We start from the raw sequence: 23,149 nt of genomic DNA, 5'->3' as shown, positions 1-23,149 counted from the left end.
CTGATCTTGTCGCCATCGCCATAATTTCTATCTCAAATTAGTAGTTTTAGCTTTTTCTACATACATAGATTTTATTATATATCTAGAGATAATATATATCTAGATGCATAGTAAAAATTATGCATCTAGAAAAGTCAAAACAATTAATCATTTGGGAGGAAGGGAGTAATTAGTACGTTCCATGAGATTAGGATTTAAGATTGATTCACTTGAATAATACTACTACAGCATGGACAGTTTATTAGCAGCAGTAAGTACTCTTATAGCTTTCAACTGACGATCAAAGTAGATAATGGTTCTCTTCCATCAAAAGGCAAAGCAAGAGGCAAATCTGATTATAGTTGGCCATTCGGACCGTCCGGCCCGGGACGGTCCGGCACGGCCCGGGCCCGACTCAGCCTGGCACGATTAGGCCCGGTCTGATTGGCCTGATTATTATTCGTGCTAGGACAGGCCGGCCCACGTGCCAAGGCCTTAGCCCAGATATGGTAAGGCCTTAGCCCAGGTATGGTACGAAGGTCTATTATCTATGCCGGCCCGGCCTGATATCCCATACGGGCTATGCGTGCCAGACCAGCTCGTGAGCCCATGTAGCCATTAACTCCTTTAATCCAGAATTTTCTCAAAATTTCAAATTTGAAAAGAAATTTATTGAAATCTTAACACATTCTCAAATTCAAACACTTTCTTTCACACATACACATTCAAACATACATATACACATAGACTCCCGGACCTTAGTGGGCCTTACGTGCTTGGTCAAGCCGAGGCTTAATCATATCGGGACGGGCCGGCCCGCGTGCTTGGTCAGGCCGAGGCTTAATCGTGTCAGGCCGAGCCAGCCCATGTGCCGAGGCGTCGGCCCAGGCACGGCACAAGGCCCGTACCACGCCAAAAAGCCAGGTCGTGGGCTGGCCCACGAGCCTCGGGCCGGATGGAAAACTATATGAGCCTCGGGCCGGATGGAAAACTATATAAACCTGATCGATACTAGTAATCCTATATTTTTTTTTTGGCCTCCATCTTTTTGCTCAACAATAATCCTATATACCATGCATGTGGCTACAATTTCTTTTCTTTCCAAATGATGCTAATTGGATTGATGAAGGAGGCGGCATGTGGCTATATATATCAAGATAAAATATAATGCAAGAAACGAAGGACAATGCATGCATGGCCTACTAACTAAAAGCAACTTTTGGCAAAAGTCCAGCTGATTCCTTCGTCACCGATGAGCATATATAGCTCCCCATCAAGAGCTCAGAGCTAACATGTCATCTCACACCCATCATCTCTCTGTTGTGCTCACATCTTTACGTATGACATGTGCAGGCACGTACGGCACGCCAGCCAGCTGAACACATACACACCACAAAAAACACATCAGAAACAAAAAGGTTCCTGTGTGTTTGTGGCCTCCTCTCTTAGCTTGATCTTCTTGTAGGTCACTACTCACTTGCACTGGTAGTGGCACACAGTGCATAATCCAATTCTATCTGCATGCTTGCAACTTCCATATATTGCTATGGACAGATCGGTATATTTGACTTGTCTCAGTAGACCAGCTTATCATATAGCATGTAGTCCCAAAAACAATATTAGATTTTACAAATATATATTATATGGTAAAACCTAATAGTCAATTCCATATTTAGAACATCAAGCATTAATATGGTTAGTACATAAACCACCTCCATCACTCCAGAGAGCTCGTCAAGGGCAATCTGATGATCATCAGATAGGTTTTCACCTCACTCATCACCCAGTTAGGTCAGCTCAATAGCGAGTTAACCTTCAAGCTTTGAAGTAGTGTGCACCCGTTTGGGTTCAGTCACGTTGAAGGTAAGATGGCTATAAAACGGGGAACCTGGATTCAGATCTTTCACCGTTGAGGAAGAAAGGCTGAAGGACAGATTCAGGCTATGAAACAGCTGTGTACGTCATTGCAAATCGGAAAGGACACAAGACAACTCTGCATGGGATTGGTCTCCATGAAAAGGACCTTGCATTGATCAGGCACAATGGCTTGTCAATGGACGAAGAGGGCGGTTGAGCTTATCCAAGATAAAGTCATGGAAGAGCCTGAGATAATTCAATTATCAGTACCTTGTTTTATGTTAGTTGTTGCTGTTATACAGGTGGAGACAGGGAGATATGATAGTTGCTGACTAAAAGGGTGATGTAACTACTCAAGCATAGATTTGGCAGCTAAGCTGGTCAGGGTTGTCACCTTGTCTTAGGGTGAAGAGTGCAAGCACATTCTTTCCCAAAATGGGACTGAAAGCACACCGGCATTCTTAGGGTACTTAGGCTTCTCATTTCTAGAATCTTATGTTCTTTGAGCACAATTGATTTCTCCCTGATCTTCCAATGTGTTTGTCGTCCTTAGCATGTTACTGCAACAGCAATGGAGCTTGTACTCCAGAGAAATTCTGAACCTTATTAAACCCCTTCAAGTTAAAGAATTGAGATATCATCCACTTTCAAGAAGGGAGATAAAACACAGATTTAGGGTCTCATATGGTCGAAAACTTTATCAGTATTCTGAATGAAAGCTTATCAGCTCAAAATTGTTTGCCCCCCCCCCAAAAAAAAATACAAGTAGCAATACCTATATATTGAACAAGTACAGATCACAGTCCCAGATTGCTCTATTCTCCCAGTTACTCAAGGTGTAAGCCAACCCTAGTTAATTCTGGAAAGTCATCATGTAGTTGGCCACAAGGAGCACTCAGATGAGATCACAAGTGTGAAAGGGGTGTTAATTGTTGACTAAAAGCCCCAAGACATGCCTATGGTAAGTTTCTTTCGGTCTCACAAGTTACGAAAATTGTGAAAGCAACATGACAGCCAAAGGTAACAGACAACAAGCACTCTCTGCACAGCACAAAGAAATAGCTAGGCTCCAAGGTGACCACGTGTTCTAAGCCAAGATAAGTACTATGGGATAGCAGATACAACATGCGCAAGCATACCAATGAATATGAATGGCTTATGTGTATTTGAGTAAAAACTTACATTTTTTTACTTTTAGAATACTGTATGCTTTTATTCTCTTTGAACTGCAAATAGTAAAGAACCAGAGTGCAGAAATTATAGATGCACCAATATAATCTGCAGATAATGCAAAGCATATCTATAGAAACTCACATGGTATGAAGTGAAGTCAGCAAAAAGAAAGTAATCAACTATCAATAGACATGAAACGAAGCCAGGCCACACAGATAGATCCACTAACTGATTCCAAGTTTCTCTTATAAACCAAAATTTAAATATGTGATAGTCTAAGTGGATCATCTATATCATGGCTTGGATTAGAGCACATTTGTTTGCAGTAACTACTCATTCACACATTGGAGTTAATAAAACATATTTTTCAGTTTTGACTATGCCTTGGTTACCAATCAGTCACTGAAGAATATAGCTACTTGCTGGATCAGCCTTTTTTAGATAATCAACCTGAAATCAACATGCAGAAGGTGAGATGCGAGTGGTAATGGAGAAACAAGTAGCGAGATCTTTAAAATGAATGACTTGTGTGCAAATACATTGAAAAGTCAGAGGCAGACATTCTCAGCACATGAGTTTAGAGAAGACTTCTAGGTCCAGCTTCCCCTGATGTGCAGCAGGAGCCACCTCCCTTGCCAACCTTCCGATCACACGCTCAATATACACCACATACAGCCCGTTCATGTTTTCCAGGATTTGCAAATCATTGCGTGCCTTGAGAATAGATCTGGCACATTCTTCAAAAAGTCCTGAACATTTTATTTAAGATTAATTAGGCACTTCTAGTGAGACATATCACACAATGATAGAGCAGTATTTGCAATGGCATTGGTTGCCTGAATATTTCAGTAATTGCCCATTCAGATTTGTGATTAGGAACATAATATTCAATCAATGTACTTTCAACAGTAGCATAATACATAAATGAAAGGTATTTCACTACAGCCATTTCAACCAGAAGAGTTTAGCAAAGTAAAAACCAACGGATATGATGTGTTTTCCTCAGCTCAAGTGAGTTGATGTTTACACTATCATGTTGAGCGACTGATGCAATTCATACAGCATAGCAAATAGAAAATAGGACCGTCAAGGGCACAAAAGCACTAACTTTTGTCAAAATGCTCGCGACATAGCCAATCTTTCATGTAATCAGATATTAGGAACTCGATTAACTGAACCCTGCAACATGGGAGAAAATGATCAGGCACAAAATACAGTGATATAGTTAGAGTACAACTACTAATTCTAATGGGAAATAGAAAGAATCCCATCCGGATAAACAATAACAATCATACATCAATAGAATTTTCTTCAGAGATGTTCTAGTTCTAAAACTCGAAATATCAGAGATAGCTTGTTTTAAATGAAAATTCATGACTGAAGCCAACAAAAAGGAAATAATATTCAGATATTTGAGTGAATCTTAAAAGAACTTGCAAAAAAAGGCAAATAGTAAAATGCAGGCCTTACCGATACATACAGAGAACCAGATCAGTGACAGTCTGACACGTAATTAAAATATGAAGTATTATTCGAGAAAAGAAAAGAAATATGGATTACTGTGCATCAGGAAATAGGTGACATGCGAACTGTTGATTAAATTTTCATTCATAATTCAATGCCAACGGAGTCAAATGTTTGTTCTTGACTCTCAAGTGAGAAAGTTAAAATGAACACACTGGACAATCAAGATTGACTTAAGGAGTCAGGACTCTTCCAATGAAATAAAAATCAGAATGAATTGAAAGTCAGCTTACATGATGAATATATTGCCATGCATATCAGGGAAAGCATCATCAAATGGATCCACCAGAAGTAACCTTTCTGATGTACTCGAGATCTTTTGAGAAACTGCAAGGATTACCCGCTGACCAATGAACTCCTCCTTTCCTAACTTATGGAACAAGTGCTGCACTGAGAATTGGGCATCTGAGCAGTCGATTGATCCTGCAAAGTATTGAACAAAACGAAAGGAACACAAATCAATATGCTATTGATCATACAGGAAGGAAAAGTGTAATAATATGACCACATAGATAGCAGATCTGAGCAAAATAAAGCATGAATAAGAGTAATCATGTGTTGGGGACACCATTGGCGGTTGGACGTACCAGCACTGCAAGAAGCATGGCAATGCTACGTTGGCGCCCAAAACTGCAGCAAAAGTGTAAGGTAGGCTTTGTCTTTCAGTTTGGTCAGATTATCTATTAGCTAGGGGATTAAGTTAGCTAGTTTGTTAGCTTGTTGGTTTGGCTTTTAGTACTGGTTCTATAAGTAACAGTTAATTTGATTCCCCTTAAACTACCTGCTAAGAGCCTCCGTTGAAGGCTCCATGTCTTGCCTTTCTCATTTCTAATCCAATCTATATCATCATGAAAAAAACACTAAGAAGTTTTGCATATAATTAAGTAAGCAATATAAATGCAATGAAGCCTCCAACCAATTTATCATACTTGGTTGCACTTTCATGAGGATTATGAATCAATTGTTACCTAAATTGTACTCGATGTTACTTTGTGGAACATATGTAAAGCACAGATAATCACTTATACTAATCTCAGTTCAGAGGAACTTGCAAGCTGCAATGCATCCTGGTGTATTGCAAACTGAAATATTAAGGAAAAGGCATAGTTTATTTTGCATTTGGTATCTCACGGAGAATATCGTCTGTGACTTCACAAGTTTAACTTAACACTCTCATAAGGAAGATATGTCCACAGGAAATTAAAAAAAAATCCTTGGAGCATCAAGCACCTTGTGCTCTACTACAGAACAATGGGGCCTAGGCCTGTGGCCACAACAAAATATGAAAAAAAATCAGCAACTGTGGTGCCCAAACTCCAATCAAGTTGATTGAACATCAAGTCCACTGCCCTAAAATTTTGTTTATCTCGACCAAAGAGCCGCATGCCTTTCAATGAACAGAATAAAAAAATGAATCAACCAAAAATGCCATTTCACATCAAACTGCTGCGGAAAAACATACACAAAATACATGAAGCTCATTAAGAATGTATCAAGTGTCACCTGAATCTGAAGTATCAGCATTTTCAGGGACAGTGCACATCCTTTTCATCAAACGAGTCACTAAATCATCGATTATCTCGCCAACTAGCTCCTTCTCCCTTTCTGATGATAGAATGTTCTTCAGTGAAGCTGAGCAGGCGAAGTGATTCAATCAAATATAGGTTGAATCAAATATAGTGATTCAGTGAAGCTCATTAACCAAAGATCGTTTCAATCAAATATAGGTTGAATAGTTCGTCGAAAAAATTATAGATTGAATAGATAACGTGGGTATATAACTTTGTCATTGAATACCATAAAGGCCATGGCATCACATTTTTATATCAGACTAATGGTCAGATTCATTAAACACACAATGACACAACAGCTCGATTGTAACTTACCAAGAATGAAGTCCACTGCCTGGTGAGAAAATGTAGCAAATGAGGGGGCAGCTTCTTTCTGCATAAGTAAACCTAACTTTAGAAATGAAGAATAAGAAATCTTTGTTATGAGCAGTCGATAGAATTTTACTTTGGCAAAAATGCTGTCTGATAGCTCCACGAGGAAATCAGTCGACATGCAAAGCTGCTGCACCTCATCCTCACTGTTGAAATCTGCACAAATGAAACAATTGAAACTACAGCTCAAGCAATTATCACATTTTCTCTTGCAACCCTATTGTAGAAGTTAACAGGGCAAAATTTTCTACTGTATTTTGACGGGGTGCAGAAGAACTGCATTCCAAAGTAAGGTTGTTACTTAAAATATTGGATGCACAACATCAAATTATGACTCAGTAAATTCATGTTACACTAACCAATCAAACTACTCCTCGGAAGTGATCGATCCACTCGCCGTCGCTTCTCCTTCCACCTCACTGTTACATCAGAACAGAAGCGTATATTCTAATAAAACCCCACATAAAATTCAAAAAACTAGCACATCAAACACAATCGAAGCCATACCCAGTCTGAGGAACCTCCTTCTCAGCACCTCGTCGACCCAGTGCTCCCCACCGCCGCCGCCCGGCTGCGGCAGCAGGTCCCCGCACCCGTCGAAGAAGTGGCACCGGCACGATGCGACCGGCGGCTCCATCTCCTCCCCGCGCGCCCCGTCTGATCCCACAACACATTGAATTTACACGAGCCGGCAATGGGAGTTGGTCAATCGAACAAGAGCGGCGGATGGATTGGCGCTCGCGTACGTACATACCTTGGAGGAGCTTGAGCTCCTCCCGGAGGCGGATGATTTCGCGCTTCCGGTCTTTGGCCTGCGCGGAAGGATACTGAGCGTGAGAGGGGAGGTTAGGGTCCCAGTACAAGGGGTGCTGCGGCTAGGGGAAAGAGACCTTGCGCTTCCAGTGGACGAGAGGCGGGGATGTTGTGCCGGCGGAGGCGGAGGCTGAGGCGGCGGTGACGATGGCGGCGGCTTTGCCGGGGAGGCGGTTGTAGTGGATGAGAGCCATAGCGAGGGCGGCCTTGAGAGACGGCGAGTCTATCCGCGACGAAGTGGTGGCCGTCGCCGCTGAAGCCGTCGGCGTTGGCGGGCGGGAGGAAGCGGGAGGAGTCATGGCGAACGCCGCGGCGCGGGCTCGCGGGAGAGGAGGGTGAAGCCGATGGAACAAGACCGTGGTCAGACTATTTTACATAAACCCCCCTTAATATTTACACAAAGCCCTTAATCGGATCGCGATTACTAATCGCGATCCAAATATTTACACAAAACCCCCTTAACCGGATTGCGACTATTAATCGCGATCCCAATATTTTCAGAAACCCCCCTGATTCCGGGTTAGACCCTGGTGTGCCTCTGGCTACCAGCGCACGGCGACGGCGGGCGCCGCCGGAGAAGAGCTCGGCACCGGCGGAACGGGACGCGCCGGAGAAGAGATGAGAGATCGGAACTGGCGGAACGGTACGGTGCTCCAGATACGCGCAGCCCGTGCCAGAAGCCCGCGGTGTACTACTACCTGTCGGCGGCGCGGCGCGCGGCCGAGCGCGGCTGCTGGGAGACCACGGCGAACGAGACGCTGCCGGCGTGCCAGTGGGACATCGCCGATCCGGACGCGCATGTCGATCACATCGTCGTGCTCAAGAGGCCTGACCCCGGCGAAATTGCAGTGCCATTACTGATCCACTGCCACATGGATTTGCAGTCTCCCAGGCGAAATCGCTGTGGAGTGGTGTCGTCGCCCAAGGAGGGGAGCAACGGCGAGAAGACGATGACCATCTCTTGATGCAGCCAAGTTGCAGCAGTATAAGCTTCATTAGATAGTACAGATGAAGATAGGGAGATTCAGATTTTCTTTTTCTTCGTCTTTGCTTCGTACGAATCTATTCTTCTCGGAGGCCGGAGTGGTTAATCGAGTCTCGTCTCAGCATCTCTTTCCAGCGTGAGTTTGCCGACTCAAATTGACACAGCAGCCTGCCATTGTTGTCGATTGGAGATCACCAATTTGTTTGAGATGCTCTGGTAGTTTTGTTCTTCTGTTGGCGACGACTACCCGGACAATTCTCAATTCTAACAGTGTGGTCATGCGCCAATTTCATCACTAGTTTCTGAATTTCGACATGAACGCTACTTAGCATACAGATTGCAGAGTTCAACAAACCATCTCTGAAAAGCTAGACATTAGAACTGCACACAAAAGTTTCTTGACGAAGCCAGAACCATAATTAGAACAGTATCACCATCATCATGCAGAGGTAGAAAGAGATAACAGACAATTATGAGCGCGTAGCTATGGATTGAATTTATACAGCAGTTCATTACAATACAAGGAAAAATTGCCCCATATGAAGCTGACAGTAGTGTTCTATCCTTACACAACTCCATAGCGACAGATGTATCATCTCAGATCTGAACCACAGTGGACATAAATGGTTTATGCTGTTAATAACACCTAAAATACAGAGTTCCTGAATTCACGAAAACGCAGGGTGGAAAATGGAGGCCGCTTCACCATAACCGTACAGCAAACTATCTGCAGTCTCATGTCATCCAGCCTAGTCAATCTTCACAGATGAGTAGATCAATCTCGTGAACCAGAAGCAGGCGCAGAACCCAATTGTACCGGTGAGCACACAGAATGCAAACGAGGCCAGAAGCATGTAGCCAAAGTACAGTATGCCTGACACCAGTTTGGTGATCTGCAGCTTTGTGAAGAAGTAGAACCCGGCATATAGGAAGAGGTAGATTGCAGATGATCCCGAGGTGAGATAGGACCTCCACCACCAGTTATAGTCCTCACTGCACAGTTGGAAATAGCACAGCACGATCGTAATCTCCGCACAGGTGATGATCAGGATAATGAACACCAGGAAAAGGAAGCCAAAGATGTAGTAGAACTGGTGAAGCCAAATTGACGTGAGGATGAAGAAGAGCTCAATGAAGACTGCCCCAAATGGAAGAATGCCACCAATAAGAATGGTGAAGGCAGGGTTCATGTACCAAGCCTGCTCAGGGACCTGTCTTGGGATCTTGTTAGTCTTCACTGGAGCCTCAATGGCAGGTTGCTTGAAGCCCAGGTAGCTCCCAACAAATACAAGAGGAACAGAGATACCAAACCAAAGGAGGACCAAGGCAAACATTGTGGTGAAAGGAACAGCACCAGACGACTTCTCCCCCCATATAAGAGCATTCAGGATGAAGAAAATACCGAAAGCAATCCCGGGAAACAGGAAAGCAGTCCTTAGGGTGATACTCTTCCACTCTGATCCTTTAAACATCTTATAGAAGCGTGAAGAAGCATATCCAGCAAACAATCCCATCAGGACCCAAGTGAGCAGCATGGCAGTCATCAGCCCTCCTCGGTTTGATGGCGAAAGGAATCCCAGAACGGCGAAAATCATGGTTACTAGCAGCATACCAAAGAACTGAACACCAGTCCCAACGCAGACACAGAGTAAGTCAGAGTTTGCAGGAGGGCGGAACACATCTCCATGAACAAGCTTCCATCCTGTCTCCTCTTGGGCTTCTTCTTCAGTTTCGAGCTGGTTGTACCTGGAGATATCTCTATACAGAGTGCGGAGCATAATCATGGCCACCATCCCAGATAAGAAGAGTACGATCATGAGAGAGTTCACAATGGAAAACCAGTGAATTTGATCATCTGTCATTAACAGGTAGGTGTCCCAGCGAGAAGCCCACTTGACATCACTCTCCTGTAAAGAAATGCCAAGGAAATCAGAAAATGTTAAAAATGGACTCAACATTAGAATGTATCACTAACTATTAATGAAGGGAGTTACACTGCAAAAGAGAAGGAGAAAAGCCGTAAAAACATTACCTCAAAGCCAACATCATAGGTAAATATGATTTCCTTTCCAGCTTCAACCTCCTGAGGAGTATCTGAGTTTGTCACAAGCTTGCTGGCATGAGGATCACATGTGATCAAACGAGTGTTTTTATCATTCCATTGGCCTTCAAACTGATGGTTAATACTGGCACCAGAAGTATAACAAAGACACACAAGGGAGTAAACAAAATAGTGTCAGCGTGTAACAGATGTCAAACAAATAAAATATGGCAAGAATAACTTAAAACAAACCTGAATGGTTTGACCTCAAATCCAACAATTCTAGAGAGTTCTGTAGTTTCATCCTTGTGGTATTTAACTAAAAATGTCAAGTGGTTGTGGATAAAGACCTTCTCATCCTTGCTCTGTAACATATATATTTTCAAATAAGATAACTGCACCTGCTAAAAAAAAGGGAGACCGATACACTGTTAAAACTAAAACGGTCAGCTGAGCACACAAACTTACACCAGCATATTGGCCCTTGACACCAACATGATATCCACCCTGATAAACAATAGCATCCCTGTCCTGCCTTGCGATAGGAACAACTAGCGGGAGGTTGTCAAGAATCCTGTGAAGAAATTTTCATCATTGTAACTCCAGCATTTGTCATGCAATCAAAATCACAGGATCACAAATAAAATCCATACATGTTCACCCGATACTCATCCTCTATCTTTTCCTTGAGCTCCTTTGCTTGTTTATCATCAATTGATACTCTGCAGACAATCTGGCACATCTTGGGCTCCCTCATCTCAAACTACAGCCCAAACAACAGAATAGACGACACTCAGTGATTTGGTACATTACAAATGTCAAAGGTGAATACATGACAAGCAGTAAACTATTACTAACCACATAAGGGGAGTTCTCAATGCGGTCACCACGCAGAACTTCTCCAAGATTCTCTGCGCTGTCAACAATCGTGTCTGGCTTGCAGAAAGGAAGAGAGTAATAGGAGTAGGGAAGTTGTGTCTTTGTGGATGTCAGCTTATTCACCTTCACCAAAAGTGGATCTTTCTGCAGACAATTATGTATATACCAGTTAGAGCACATGCAACATGTATCTCTCAGTAAAAGGCTACAAATCAAGAGTTGAGTGTGAAGCTCTGGTCATAAGAGGGATACATTATTTTTTGCCCTATTGCTCAAAATATTTTAACACATTTGACACTTGCTTCCATAAACATTATTCGTCGCACATACATGATCAATACTTAAGGATCTGAAAATACTGGGTTCTCATATCGTTCATTAGAAGTAGATGTGAATTTACTAGAGTGCATGGACACATAAACGCTAATGTCTTATAGTTGTCTTCTACCCTTTAATACTGAACAAGAGAAACAGAACAAGAAAGGGTTTGGGATACAAAGGGCTATAGTTGAAGAAACACCACCTGAAGCTGCTAAACTCAAACCATAAGTATCATTTACAATAAAACATGCGCCCTCACATTCTAGTGTACTCACAGCACTGTTCAGTTTGAGTGCTATCAAAGTTCAAATGTAGATTCGATAACGTTAAGCAAACACTATAGAGTACTTAACGTTTTTCGCCTCAACATAGAGATTCGAAACAAGTGACCTAGCCAAATGCAATTCGCGAGATTACTCTATTCCGCACAGAAGCAAAACAGCCAGCAGGATGCCTAGATCCCGAACCCCACGGCCCCCAACCCGACAGTAACGTGCAGCCAACAAACGTGGCACGCTGGATCTGGCCGTCGAGATCCGGCGGGAAGGAACGGAGAGAACCGTTACGAGTGAGGGAAGAAGAAAGGGAGCGGGGACCTTCTGGAAGTCGTTGGGCGCGACGCCGGGGAGGTAGAAGGCGGCGGCCGGCGCGGCGAGGAGCGCCGCGGCCGCGAGCGCGAGCGCCACCGCGGCCCAGCGCAGCATCGCCGGCAGCCGCATGGGTGGGAGGCTGGTGGGGCTCGGAGACTCGTCGGCGGATCTGAAGCGGAGGCGCTCCCTCCCTCCTCTCAAGTGGCTACTGGAATGGAAGAAGACGAGTCGTCCCACACCTCACTGTCGCTGGCCCCCTTCCTCCCAACGGACCCCGAGACTTGAACAGAATGCACCGAGGATAAACAGGCCGCCGGCCCAATAAGAAACAGTGAACGGGCCAGACAGAATTCAGGCCGACCAGCTGTGCGCGTGTGGGCTTGCTCGGCTCCAGCGGTGGGCCGTTCGCTGACGAGTCTGCAAACGATGGCCCAGATTGATGATGAGTCACCAAGAATGGGCAGCAGTACAGGGTTCAGCAGTAGCACAGCTCCATCAGTTTGCTTCACAGTTCAAGGCATTCGACGACCAAAACTTTGCAGTATATAGTGAATTTAAAAGAGAAAACCAATCAAGGTTCATTTGAACTTCTTTGAACTAGAGAGAGAGAGAGAGGGGGGACTTTTGCAATTCTTGGAGAGTAGCTAGCTGCGGAATTTCAGATTAGCCATCATCAATTACTTCCATCAGTTTAACATTTGCAGTGCAAAAGTAGCTAGATAACTGAATTACACTAGCACGGTCTACGAGGCGTGGGTTTTACTAACGGTTAGCATGCACGGAGTGTGTGGACAAAACTCAAAAAGGTGGGTGTGGGGATGATTCATTCTGATCGACATTTTGTTAGTATACTAGCAGCAGGGAGGCTAGGGCATGCTGCTGCTGCAGGACCAGCAAGTGAGGGATCGGAGATCCGGTAAAGGGAAAAGGAGCAAGCAGGTGAACCCAAGCAGTCGAGTCCAAGGCGAGACAACAAGAACAACGCCTACACTATCCCTGCACTGGCATTCGTTAAATAATGCCGTAGCATATATGCCCTGCAGATGCAGCTCACACTCCAAGCCGCATGCATGCCAAGCAATGTGGTGCCTCTGAAACTCATCAGCGGCCGCATGCAGGAAGATGGGCCTGCTAGCTAGCCTCATGTATGATTGATGCTCAGATTTACGGTTCTAATTTACTGACCATGGCAAACAGTGGTCAGGCATGCTCATAGAAGGACCGGCCTGTTGTATCCTGTAAAACAAAGGGTTCAGGTAGCAAAGCACACTGCTGGATAATGTATATAGTGAGTATCCTTTAATTTCCATTGCAACTGTTTTACACAAGTTGGATGCACATGAAACACATTAAGTCACTCGAAGCACCATAGAGCTCTTCAGTGTAATTTTATTTCTTTAGAGGTCGTTTTGTGTCTAGTGATCCTTCTGTACCAACTATGTTTTTTTTATAAATATAAGATATGAAGCACTCTTCTGGGTGCCTTTCAAAAAAAAGTCATTTGAAGCACACTGCACCCACCCATCTTCTGATCAGAAAGATGGGAGGCCTACTAGTTCCATGCATCATGTGGGACGCTATAACCATTGTAACCTACTCCATTTATGTTTTGTTAAAATGGTAAACAACGATTGTGAAATTGGTTGAAAATGACAACATTTATGTTTGTTAAAATCAGAAAGGGTATCATCATAAGTACGAAAAGAATATCATCAGATGGTCATGTACTAATTGTTCCTGGGATCTAATCTTTAATAGATTAAATAAAAAGCAAACATCCATGCTAAACCTGGGACTTTGAATCAAGTGGCTTTATTTTGTTTCGAAAAACCTAGGCAACTGAGCCGCACTCGATTCATCCTACAAATGGCTACTGATCTTCAACAAAGCATGAGCTTGAATAAGCTTCGGTTCCTACTCCAAGCTAATTAACTCCAAGGACGACACGTACAATACCACCTCGTTCTCAGAATGACCACATCGTAGCATTCCATGGGCCTGGGTGGGGCATGTATGTACCCAACCAAACACCCCCAACATGCATGTCTTGTGTTCATCATTTTTTTTTAAAAAAAAGATATTACAAATGACCATTTTTTGCAGTGAGCTAGGGTTCGTCCATTGATCGGACGTGCACCAGAGCGCTAGGTCGTCCACGCTGAAGCCACTGCCATCTTTTAGGTGAGAAAAGGTGATGAGTGAGTGAGAGAGAGAAACTATCTAGTACTACACTATAGTATTCAGAAAGTTGTGATCGATGCGATTTTTTGTGGGCTTTCTGTCTCGGACGCCCTCATCACTCACCTCATCATCTCTCAGGCTCTCAGCTGCTGGCTGCTTCTTCGACCAGCTAGCATCGCAGCAGCCGGCATCATCAAAGCCCAATCATCACCTCATAGTCCCTCCATTGCCTTTTTCCCCCTTTCATTCATTTGTTTATATTAGTCATCACATCACACAAGAATGACTTCGATCATATAGTATGCATGTATGCAGTGGCTTTTGATTGTTCCCTTCTCTTCTCAAAAGCCTGCGTTTTTCTTTTCAGAAAAAAAAACGAGAGAAGAGACATGGACATGTTCCCTCTCCCTGCATTTGCAGATAGCCAGCTCCGCATGCATAGTACTCGTGTTTGACCCCCTGTTCCAACACCCGGACAAGCACGGACGACGCTTGCATAGTGATTTTTTTGTTCATATTATTTACTAGTTATTAGTATCTTTTTACAAATTAAGATATGTAATTTAAGTTACAGTAGAACTACTGTATACTTGCTTGCTCAAGGTAGCTTTATCCTAGCTATTAGCTTATTACATACTGCTTTGGAGCCAGTGACCTGGTCAGTACAATTGTTAAACTCTATAGTAAACACAATGAGAGAAGTAGGCAGATCTGTAGGTTCAGATCTGGTACGTGCGTATGGATGTACCTAGCTAGCTAGCTTCCATGTTTTCATATAGACCAACAGTATCTGGACAATGCATGCATGTCGACATGTACATGCAGACATGCTAGGAATAGCCATGTACATGCAGGCATGCTAATATCTGAGTATGTAGGACATGCATGGTCGTATTGTGGATGGTGGATGGACACTGAACAAGAACAATCCATGGATGCATGGAATCGTCACCCTGGGTGTAGTAGCTAGCTCGAGCACTGTTGGCCGGACGACAGCCCTGCATGGTCATCTCCCCCGTTCAGGCATGCAGCTCGAGCTAGAGGGAGGCCGGCCTAGCTAGAAGCTAGCTGCTGACCTCTCATCTGACCGTCCCCGACACGTCAACCAGCAGCAGCAGTAGCAGCGAGTGACCCTTGCATGCCTGCGTCTGCGTCTGCGTCCATGGGAGTACGAGCTCGTGAGCCATCTCTGCATCTACAATGAATCGATCGATCGATCCATCTCCTAGCTAGGCTGCTGCTACAGCGCCTTCCAGGACATGGCGGCAGTCCTGGGAAGGCTCGGCCTCCGAGGCCGGCCATGGCGGACGACAAGACGTCGGAATGTACCCGTGTGCTCTGCTCTGGGCGCGGCCGGAATTATTGGAGAGAAAAGGGGCAAGGGTAACGAGGCGAGAGCGCATGCGTCCGCGCAGTAGCCGTCAACCAAACCCTGCCCGCCGGCCACAGCTCAGACGACAGGCATGCATGCAGGTCGATCGATACGCTACGGCCGGCCGCCAGCTACCTACACCTACATGCATCCGCCCCAGCTAGCTCTGACGACGGCTCTGAATTCATCCTGAATCCTGCAGCAGCACTGATCGATGGGGGCATCATGCTGCCTCGTGAACAACGTATAGTAACAGTAGCGACGGATTGGAATTGGAGCGGCTAGCTAGCTGCTTCGAGCAGGCAGGCAGAGACAGGCGGCGGCGTGCAGCCTCTGCCGGCCGGCGACTGCAGCGGCGCTGGCTGCGGCGAAACGCCAAGCGAAGAAAGGTCGTCGTAAAGCTACCAAGAGAGAGACAGCGGCTGGCCGCTACGAGCTGACGACGCTGCAGCAGCAGCTAGCTGCCTGATGATGAGCAGCTCTCGCCTCTCGGTGGGGGTAATGGCTGCTGGCTGCCTGGCTGATGCGTGAGGTGAGACAGCAGATGCGTGAGAGAGATAGCTAGAGAAAAGCTGCGTGCGTCATGCAGTCATTCATGATGATGATTCAGGTTCAGGCTAGCTAGGCCGCCGGTGAGCTCCATGCTCACGCATGCAGAGAGGCCGTAGTATCTACTAGTTCCAAGAGCCTGTGGGCCTGATCCGTAAATACCGCTCCCCTGTCTTGAGCTTTCCACAATCCACAAACTACATTTCACAACCTTTAACCGAAAAGAATGCATGATACATAGTAAATCCCAACGTTTTCGAAAGACCATGCATGGTACTGGTGCATACATCAAAGAAATAAACCAGCTCATGGAACAAGCGATCTGCTTGTACTTCTCCGCACGCAGCGGGAGAGTTTCTCAACAGCTCTCTTCTCGTCGTAGGTGCCATCGCCGTGCTGCACCATATTCTGCAGCAAAGTGTTGAGATGGAGAGCAAAGTCATCAACGTTCTCACCTAGCTTGAAGGCCAGATTCTCCCACTCCTTGCGAAGTGCTTGAAGTGTGGACTTGCGGGCGCGGTCGCTGCCGATGCATGCCGCAGCGATAGTGTCTCAGGCCTCCAGTTCGCTTCTTGGAAAGCGAGAACTGCATCTCGGGCGGGACTGCAGCAATGAGAGCATCCAGCGCCCGTCGATCCTCGTTGTAGTCGACGTCGCCGTACCGAACTGCCTTCCACATATGCCGCACCTGGAGCCTTACTCTCATCACCGCGGCCCACTCGATATAGTTGGTCTTGCTGAGGGTAGACCACCCACCGTTGGGGCTAACTTCTCTGACAACAGCTTGGATCCCGTGGTGACCATGGCACCGGTCCGTGGAGGGAGAGCCGCACCGCCTGTAAAGGTCGCGATCTCTGTCGATCTGGCCGCCGCCGCCGGGAGCGCGGCTGCCGCGCGCGTCCACGCCCGTCTGGGCTGCCACCACCGGGAGCGCGGTCGCTGCGCACGCGCCTGTCAGGAGCGCTGCCATGTCGTCCACGCCCGTCTGGACTGCCGCCACCGCGCCCGTGGGGTGCGCGGCTGCTCACTGCGCCACCCGCCCTCCCGCCGCTTCCCTCGCCAGCTTGAGTTCCACGTCGGTGCTGCCGTCAGCAGAGGCAGAGCTGCTGACGCTACTACCACGTAGAGCCTTGATCTCCACTGCCGCCGCCGCTTTCACTTCCGCCCTTGCTGCTGCTAGTTCCTCTGCCGCCAGCCTTGACACCCTCGCCGCCGTCGCAGCGGTCTCTGCCACCACTCGCTCGCATTCCTCTGCCGCAGCGAGCTCGGCCTCCTACCGGTGCCGCGCACTCGAGGCGACCGAGCGCTAAGACTGTGCTTCGGACATGGCGCGCTAATGGGGGCTGCTGCGTGGGGAAGAGGTTGCCTTAGACGAGCTGCTGCCCGTCTGCGCAGGGGAAGAGGGATGAGCAGGGACAGTCGATGTTCCTGTTGCCGGTTGAGGATGTTCCTGCTGCCGGCTGAGGATAAAGGGAGGCGTGGGAAGGAGATGAGCGGGAGATGTTTAAGCTACAGGATAGAATGGCTCTGATATCAGTTGTTAGTATCAAAAACTCTTACTCTTATCGAGAGGATGACATTAGGAGTTGGGGCAATTTTCTGATTTATTTCTCACATAATGCCATACCAACCTGAGGGGTTGGGGGTACATATTTATAGTTGGCCAAGACAGCCAAGCATATGCCGAGATGTTAGTCTAAAAGCTAGTGATGCTTAGTCTAATATATTGTCCTGGATGCTGTCCTTAAAAGCTAGTCTAAGATGCTAAATCCTGTCTTGGTTGGAGCAGTAAGATCACCACGCCGAGGACCATAAAGACCAACACTACAAAGACTTGTCCCAACATATTCTAGCTAATAGAACATGTCTTACATACAAATTATTTCAGCAGACTGTCTTTTTTTCTTTTGTTTTCTGGCTTTCTGGATTGTCCAGCTAGCAAATGGCTGCAAAAACAATAAGTGTGCGCACACTTTCAGAACCTTGCAGCCAACAATGCAAATTGCATTCCACCTCCGGTATTAAGATAAGATGATCTTGTTTGCATCTAATAATGTTTCCTCCAAAAAATATAATACACCTAATTAACCACAATCTCTGAAACTACCCTGATAACTGACAATCGAAGAGTATTAAGTGATGAAGGCATGACCGATTAACGAACAGATGATCTGACAGAAATCCTAACAAACTAAAAGTAAAAAGAAACATTATAAACGCATGCCTGATGACCTTCTCTTGAGGAAATAAAAGCGAGAAAAAGGAAGAAATCGGCAATATGCAAGCTAAATTCAACATAGTTTAAAGTAGTACTAGCAGAGGGGGCATCGTCGATCCAATGCAAATAAACAACAACACACAAGGAAAAAAAGAAACAAAAAAAAAGTACTGCTGACAGTACTCGTACAAGAGCAATGCAATTCTCGAGCTCCGGATCATGAAACCGGCCGGTGCCTTTTAGGGGCTGATCTCATAGGCCAATCTTGTGTGTTTGTGTTCAATCTGCACATGCATATGCATCACGTAGCATCTATCTATCATCGATCACGGCCTGCCCAAACAGTTCCCAGCACACATGTCTTAATTAGCTTCTGGACGATGTGTCAATCGATGCATCACTTCATCATCAGAGATCGTCGACCACTGTGCACGGGCAGCACAGGGGGGCTAGGTAGCAAGGATCATATCGATAGCTAGGTTAGGTAGAGGAGGATGGTGTACGTAACATCACTGTCCGTCTGTCCCTGCTGGCACCATTGCAAGCAAGGAGAAGAAGGAGAGGGGCCGCCAATGCAAGATGAGCCCTGGAAAGGTGGTGCTGCGTCACTGTCTTTGCCTTGGATGCCGTCGCATGCACTTTCCCGGCCGGCCGGGATTCCCCATCTGCGTACGTGTCATCCTGCTGGGCCCCGCAGACTAATTTCCATCCCTCGTCAGAACAATGCATGCCGTCGTAGCCACCCGATCACTGTCGCTCATCGGCTTCTTTTATCCCTTCCTTCCTTCCTTCCTCCACCCACAGTCAGAGAGAACGTGGTACCATGCCAAGTTCCTCGTTCCATGAACGCAGATACATTTTCATCATAATAGTATTAAAATTATTCTTATACAACGTACCACATTTCACGTTTCTTGATTCATCGATCAAAAAACTTTTGTGACGGTACCTCCACCCTCTTCATGCTAGCTCATCTAAATCCTCCTATCAAAAGACTACCGGTTATTGCAGTCCATTCATTCATATATACCCATGGATGAGGTCCTGTTTTTTTCCTATTTTGTTTTTGGCTTCTAAAAACAATAGCATGCTTTTGAAATTAATAGTATTCTAAGAAGTACTTAATTAAACCTGTACGTATTTGGATTAGAAGCTAAAATAAAAACTGGCCCGGAGGTGCTTTTACTGGCTTTTATGGTATGTTTTGAGATATATTATTACATGAACTATATATTTGATTGACTGAAAATAAGCCAATCCACAATAACATCCTCTCTTTGCATTGAACACCTCCATAGAAGCCATTTTTTGAAAAGCAAAATCCCAAACAAACAACCCTTAAGATACTGGATAGACATGTATTATCACTATAAGAAATATAAATATCTATTTGCACACACAAAGAGCATTAACAAGGGGTGAACATGAGCCTCGACCGATTTTTAGGTGGACAATGATAATTCATCTAGCACACCACCTCTCTTCTAACGAGGCCAAGCTTGCATACTCATATCGTGGCTACATATTGAACTTATGAACAAAGCTAGGAAACCCTTGAGAAAAACGGAAGCAAGAGTACAATGGAAAACAGTTAGGGATATAAAGCTTCAACAATACTACTATCAATAATACACTACAAGCACTAGCGGAACACAGTGGAGGCCAAGCTAGGCCCGGCCCTCCCTTCCAATGAAAATTTCTCTCTTGCATGCCTCCATGCATGCATATACACATGCAAGTGCTCTTTATTTCTTAGCTATTTCACACTATTATTTCAAATTCCCCCCTTCCCCCTAATTTAGCTCACGTTCCGCCACTGACTACAAGAATCGTGAGTTTTGCTGAGAGTTTTAATCAAGTGGCCGAGGGTGATTGCTTTATTTGCCTCTTGTTTTCTGCTGCAGTTGTCTACGGTATTCTAGTACAACAGAACAATTTCCCAAGAGTGAAAGTGATTCCCAGACCAACAATTCCTGACTAACAATATCTGAGAGGGCATAGGATAAAAAGACTTGATCCCATCAGCCACTTTGATCATTACTCTCAGCATTGGGTTTAACTCCAGTTGTGATTTCCCTCAATCTAGTCATTGACAATTGTTCATCATTATCACCACATACAGTATGTAGATAAAAATCATGATAGATTGTCAGTGTAGGATAGACTGTCAGTCGTCACCCAGCTCTTATTCCCTACTACTCACTCCATCCCAAATTATAGATTATTTTACATTTTCTATAGTTATATTTTTTTTCTCTACAACTAGATAAATACTATACCTACATATATAATATTTATAATTTGGAACGGAGGAAGTACATATGAAACACGTAAGAAACCACTACTGCAAAAAGTGTTTTCAGGGATGGGTAAAAACGTATTTTTAGAGGCGGGTGCGGTACTTGCCTCTACTTCTCGCAGCTAGAAATGCTATTTTCAGAGGTGGGTAATGCGCTCGCCTCTGAAAATGATTTCTACAAATCAATTTTTAGGAAATAAAAAAAATCAAAAATAGCAAAAAATAAAAAAGAAAAAAATTTCAAGGGGCGGGTGATGGCGTCACCACCCCTAAAAATAATGGTCATTTATAGGATGGGTAACGCCATCGGCCACCCCTAAAAAATATATTTGCAGAGGCGAGTGAATTGCTACAGTGATCCCGCTCCATTTAGATTAGCAGATTATTTTTTGGACCGTCCTAAAAATATAAATATAGGACGTCCTTGCAAATCGTTTTTTCAGCAGTGAACCGACCTCTGTTGGAGCTAACTCTTTAATTTCGGCCGGCAGCGGATGCATGCATGCATTATTTTGGGATGCAGGTCGGTTGCTATTAATTGCATGCGATTTGTAGCACCAAAAGTACACTCAAGTTGGAGCCTTGGAGTATTGTTGACGCTATTTGGACCGCAGCTTTGAATTTGTTGATAAGCAATTGAGCACAAAAATGGTCAATAATAACCAAGTCAACGTCCCTGGTCAAAACATCCGAGTGGGGCACGCTTATGTCGGAGGATATATGAAGTGGAAAAAGTCATCGACGACTTGGTGGACTGCCAAGTCCCAACATGGCAAGACATGCTGCATGCCCAACTAAAAAGTCATCGACTTGGACTCTGATGAACATGCCAACAAGGCCATGCATGCAAGCTAAAGTCACCGGCTTCATTCTCTCTGATGAAAAACAAAAATTAAGCCTGTGATTTGAAGTAGTCTTCCCTATTCCTTCCAAAAAAAAGTAGCTTTCACCACTAAACTTTATTCATGATACTGCTGATCTCCGAATAATCGCTAGTAAACCATTGGTCCATCGCACTGCCATCAGATCTTCATTCCCCACGAACCTCAAGTCCTCAGCTCATGTCGACCTAGCTAGCTAGACTAGCCCAAGACGACAGGCATGCATGCCACTTCATATTTTATCTCTCTCCCTTTGGCAGGACGTCAACCCTTTTGGGCGTTCATTACATACAGTGATTGGGTTGGAGCTTAACATGCTACTAGTTTTATTTCAATCGAATTTTTTTGGCTGATTCCTTTTCTTATGATTCCACATGCATCGACCCGTCGAAAACTATATAGTACAATCAAATAAAGCAATGCAAGGCTACCTAACCTCACAAGGCCGGCAGTAGGTATGCCATCAAAAATGTTCTTTTCTGCATTGTCTATTTGGTCAGCTGGGTTACGGAGAGTGGTCATCGCCAACCACTAAAGCAGGGGATTATTGCAGATATATTCAACTTATTAGTTATATGCTGTGAATTATTAGTGGCCTTTAATCTCTTATTAGATGACCAAAACAAGATAAGGTTGGCCCAAATGGGCGCCAGAAATGCGCAATGCTCATGTGATGTTTGAGATCTATCGATAATTCAGCTCAAACAGTGCACTGTATATATACACGGACACAGACACTGCACAATTTATTTCTTTTAAAATGAAAGGAAAACTGTCGCCGTTACAAAATAAATTCCGATCCATTTATTCTTGAATGAAGATGAGACACACCCAGTAAGGACACACGTTTAAACTCTGCTATTATATTTCTTGGCAGAGAGAGAGAGAGAGATTCTCCTTGAGTCGTAGTACAACGAACCTCGTGACAAGAGCTAAGTTTGGCAACATATTGTTAGTTGGTCCTGTAGCTGAGTACAACATGCATGCATGTGTACACATATATATACAACACGGTTCTCGATCATTATATTGTTAACAGTACATGGCTTGTCATTTACTTGCCATCTTAATTAGCCACCGTGTAATTCTCTTCGTTTCCCACGCACGCTGCCATCGATTGATCTAGCGCTAAAACAAATTTGGAATTCCTGGGGAGATGAGACGAATGAAGCTGATGCTGTTTTGTTTTCTCCTGCATTTAATTTCTCAGGTATCACATGCAATCATATAGCTAGCTACATGGGTCTCTCTCTCTCTCTCTATGCATGCCCCTGACAAGCATGCATGGTACGTGACAAAGAATGTCGTGAGAAAAAGGTCACGAGAATTGATCGATGCATTGTATGATGCAGATTGGTATGTATATTCTTTTCTGTTCTTAATTTGCACAGCTAGAAGACACTACTTGCTTCTCTTTCGGTGTATTTATTAAGAACTCATTTGTAAATAACAAAGGAAACTAATGGGCCTTTAATTTGGCAGCTAGTATTTGTTAACCTAGACAGTGTTCTTGGATGGCATTGACATCACCATGACGACGATGT

The 23,149-nt window shown here is 44.7% G+C and overlaps 2 protein-coding genes across 4 annotated transcripts; both read right to left on the bottom strand.

Annotated features, from left to right (window-relative positions):
• Positions 1 to 2,604: 2,604 nt before the first annotated feature.
• On the bottom strand, positions 2,605 to 7,617 carry LOC112897944 (protein MULTIPOLAR SPINDLE 1-like). Of its 3 annotated transcripts, none has more exons than XM_025966352.1 (11): positions 7,367 to 7,617; positions 7,231 to 7,288; positions 6,984 to 7,133; positions 6,836 to 6,895; positions 6,550 to 6,632; positions 6,420 to 6,477; positions 6,037 to 6,138; positions 4,767 to 4,956; positions 4,118 to 4,188; positions 3,549 to 3,758; positions 2,605 to 3,459 (listed from the first exon to the last, which is right to left on the bottom strand). In XM_025966352.1, the coding sequence occupies exons 1-10, from the start codon at positions 7,586 to 7,588 to the stop codon at positions 3,574 to 3,576; spliced, it is 1,179 nt and encodes a 392-aa protein (XP_025822137.1). In that variant the 5' UTR covers positions 7,589 to 7,617; the 3' UTR covers positions 2,605 to 3,459; positions 3,549 to 3,573. The 3 variants fall into 3 exon arrangements, with proteins under 3 accessions (XP_025822137.1, XP_025822135.1, XP_025822136.1); XM_025966350.1 differs by having other exon boundaries at positions 2,608 to 3,459; positions 6,037 to 6,165; XM_025966351.1 differs by having other exon boundaries at positions 2,608 to 3,459; positions 3,570 to 3,758; positions 6,037 to 6,165.
• Positions 7,618 to 8,734: 1,117 nt separating this feature from the next.
• On the bottom strand, positions 8,735 to 12,346 carry LOC112897942 (transmembrane 9 superfamily member 9-like). Its single transcript, XM_025966348.1, has 7 exons — positions 12,112 to 12,346; positions 11,174 to 11,338; positions 10,969 to 11,078; positions 10,784 to 10,889; positions 10,568 to 10,680; positions 10,307 to 10,460; positions 8,735 to 10,181 (listed from the first exon to the last, which is right to left on the bottom strand). Exons 1-7 carry the CDS (start codon positions 12,232 to 12,234, stop codon positions 9,024 to 9,026), a joined length of 1,929 nt encoding a protein of 642 aa, XP_025822133.1. The 5' UTR covers positions 12,235 to 12,346; the 3' UTR covers positions 8,735 to 9,023.
• Positions 12,347 to 23,149: the final 10,803 nt, after the last annotated feature.

This window comes from Panicum hallii, chromosome 6 (assembly GCF_002211085.1).
Source record: "Panicum hallii strain FIL2 chromosome 6, PHallii_v3.1, whole genome shotgun sequence".
NCBI classification, from domain to species: Eukaryota; Viridiplantae; Streptophyta; class Magnoliopsida; order Poales; family Poaceae; genus Panicum; species Panicum hallii.
Note: the sequence above shows the minus strand (reverse complement) of the source record. Positions and strands in the feature narration are given on the sequence as shown.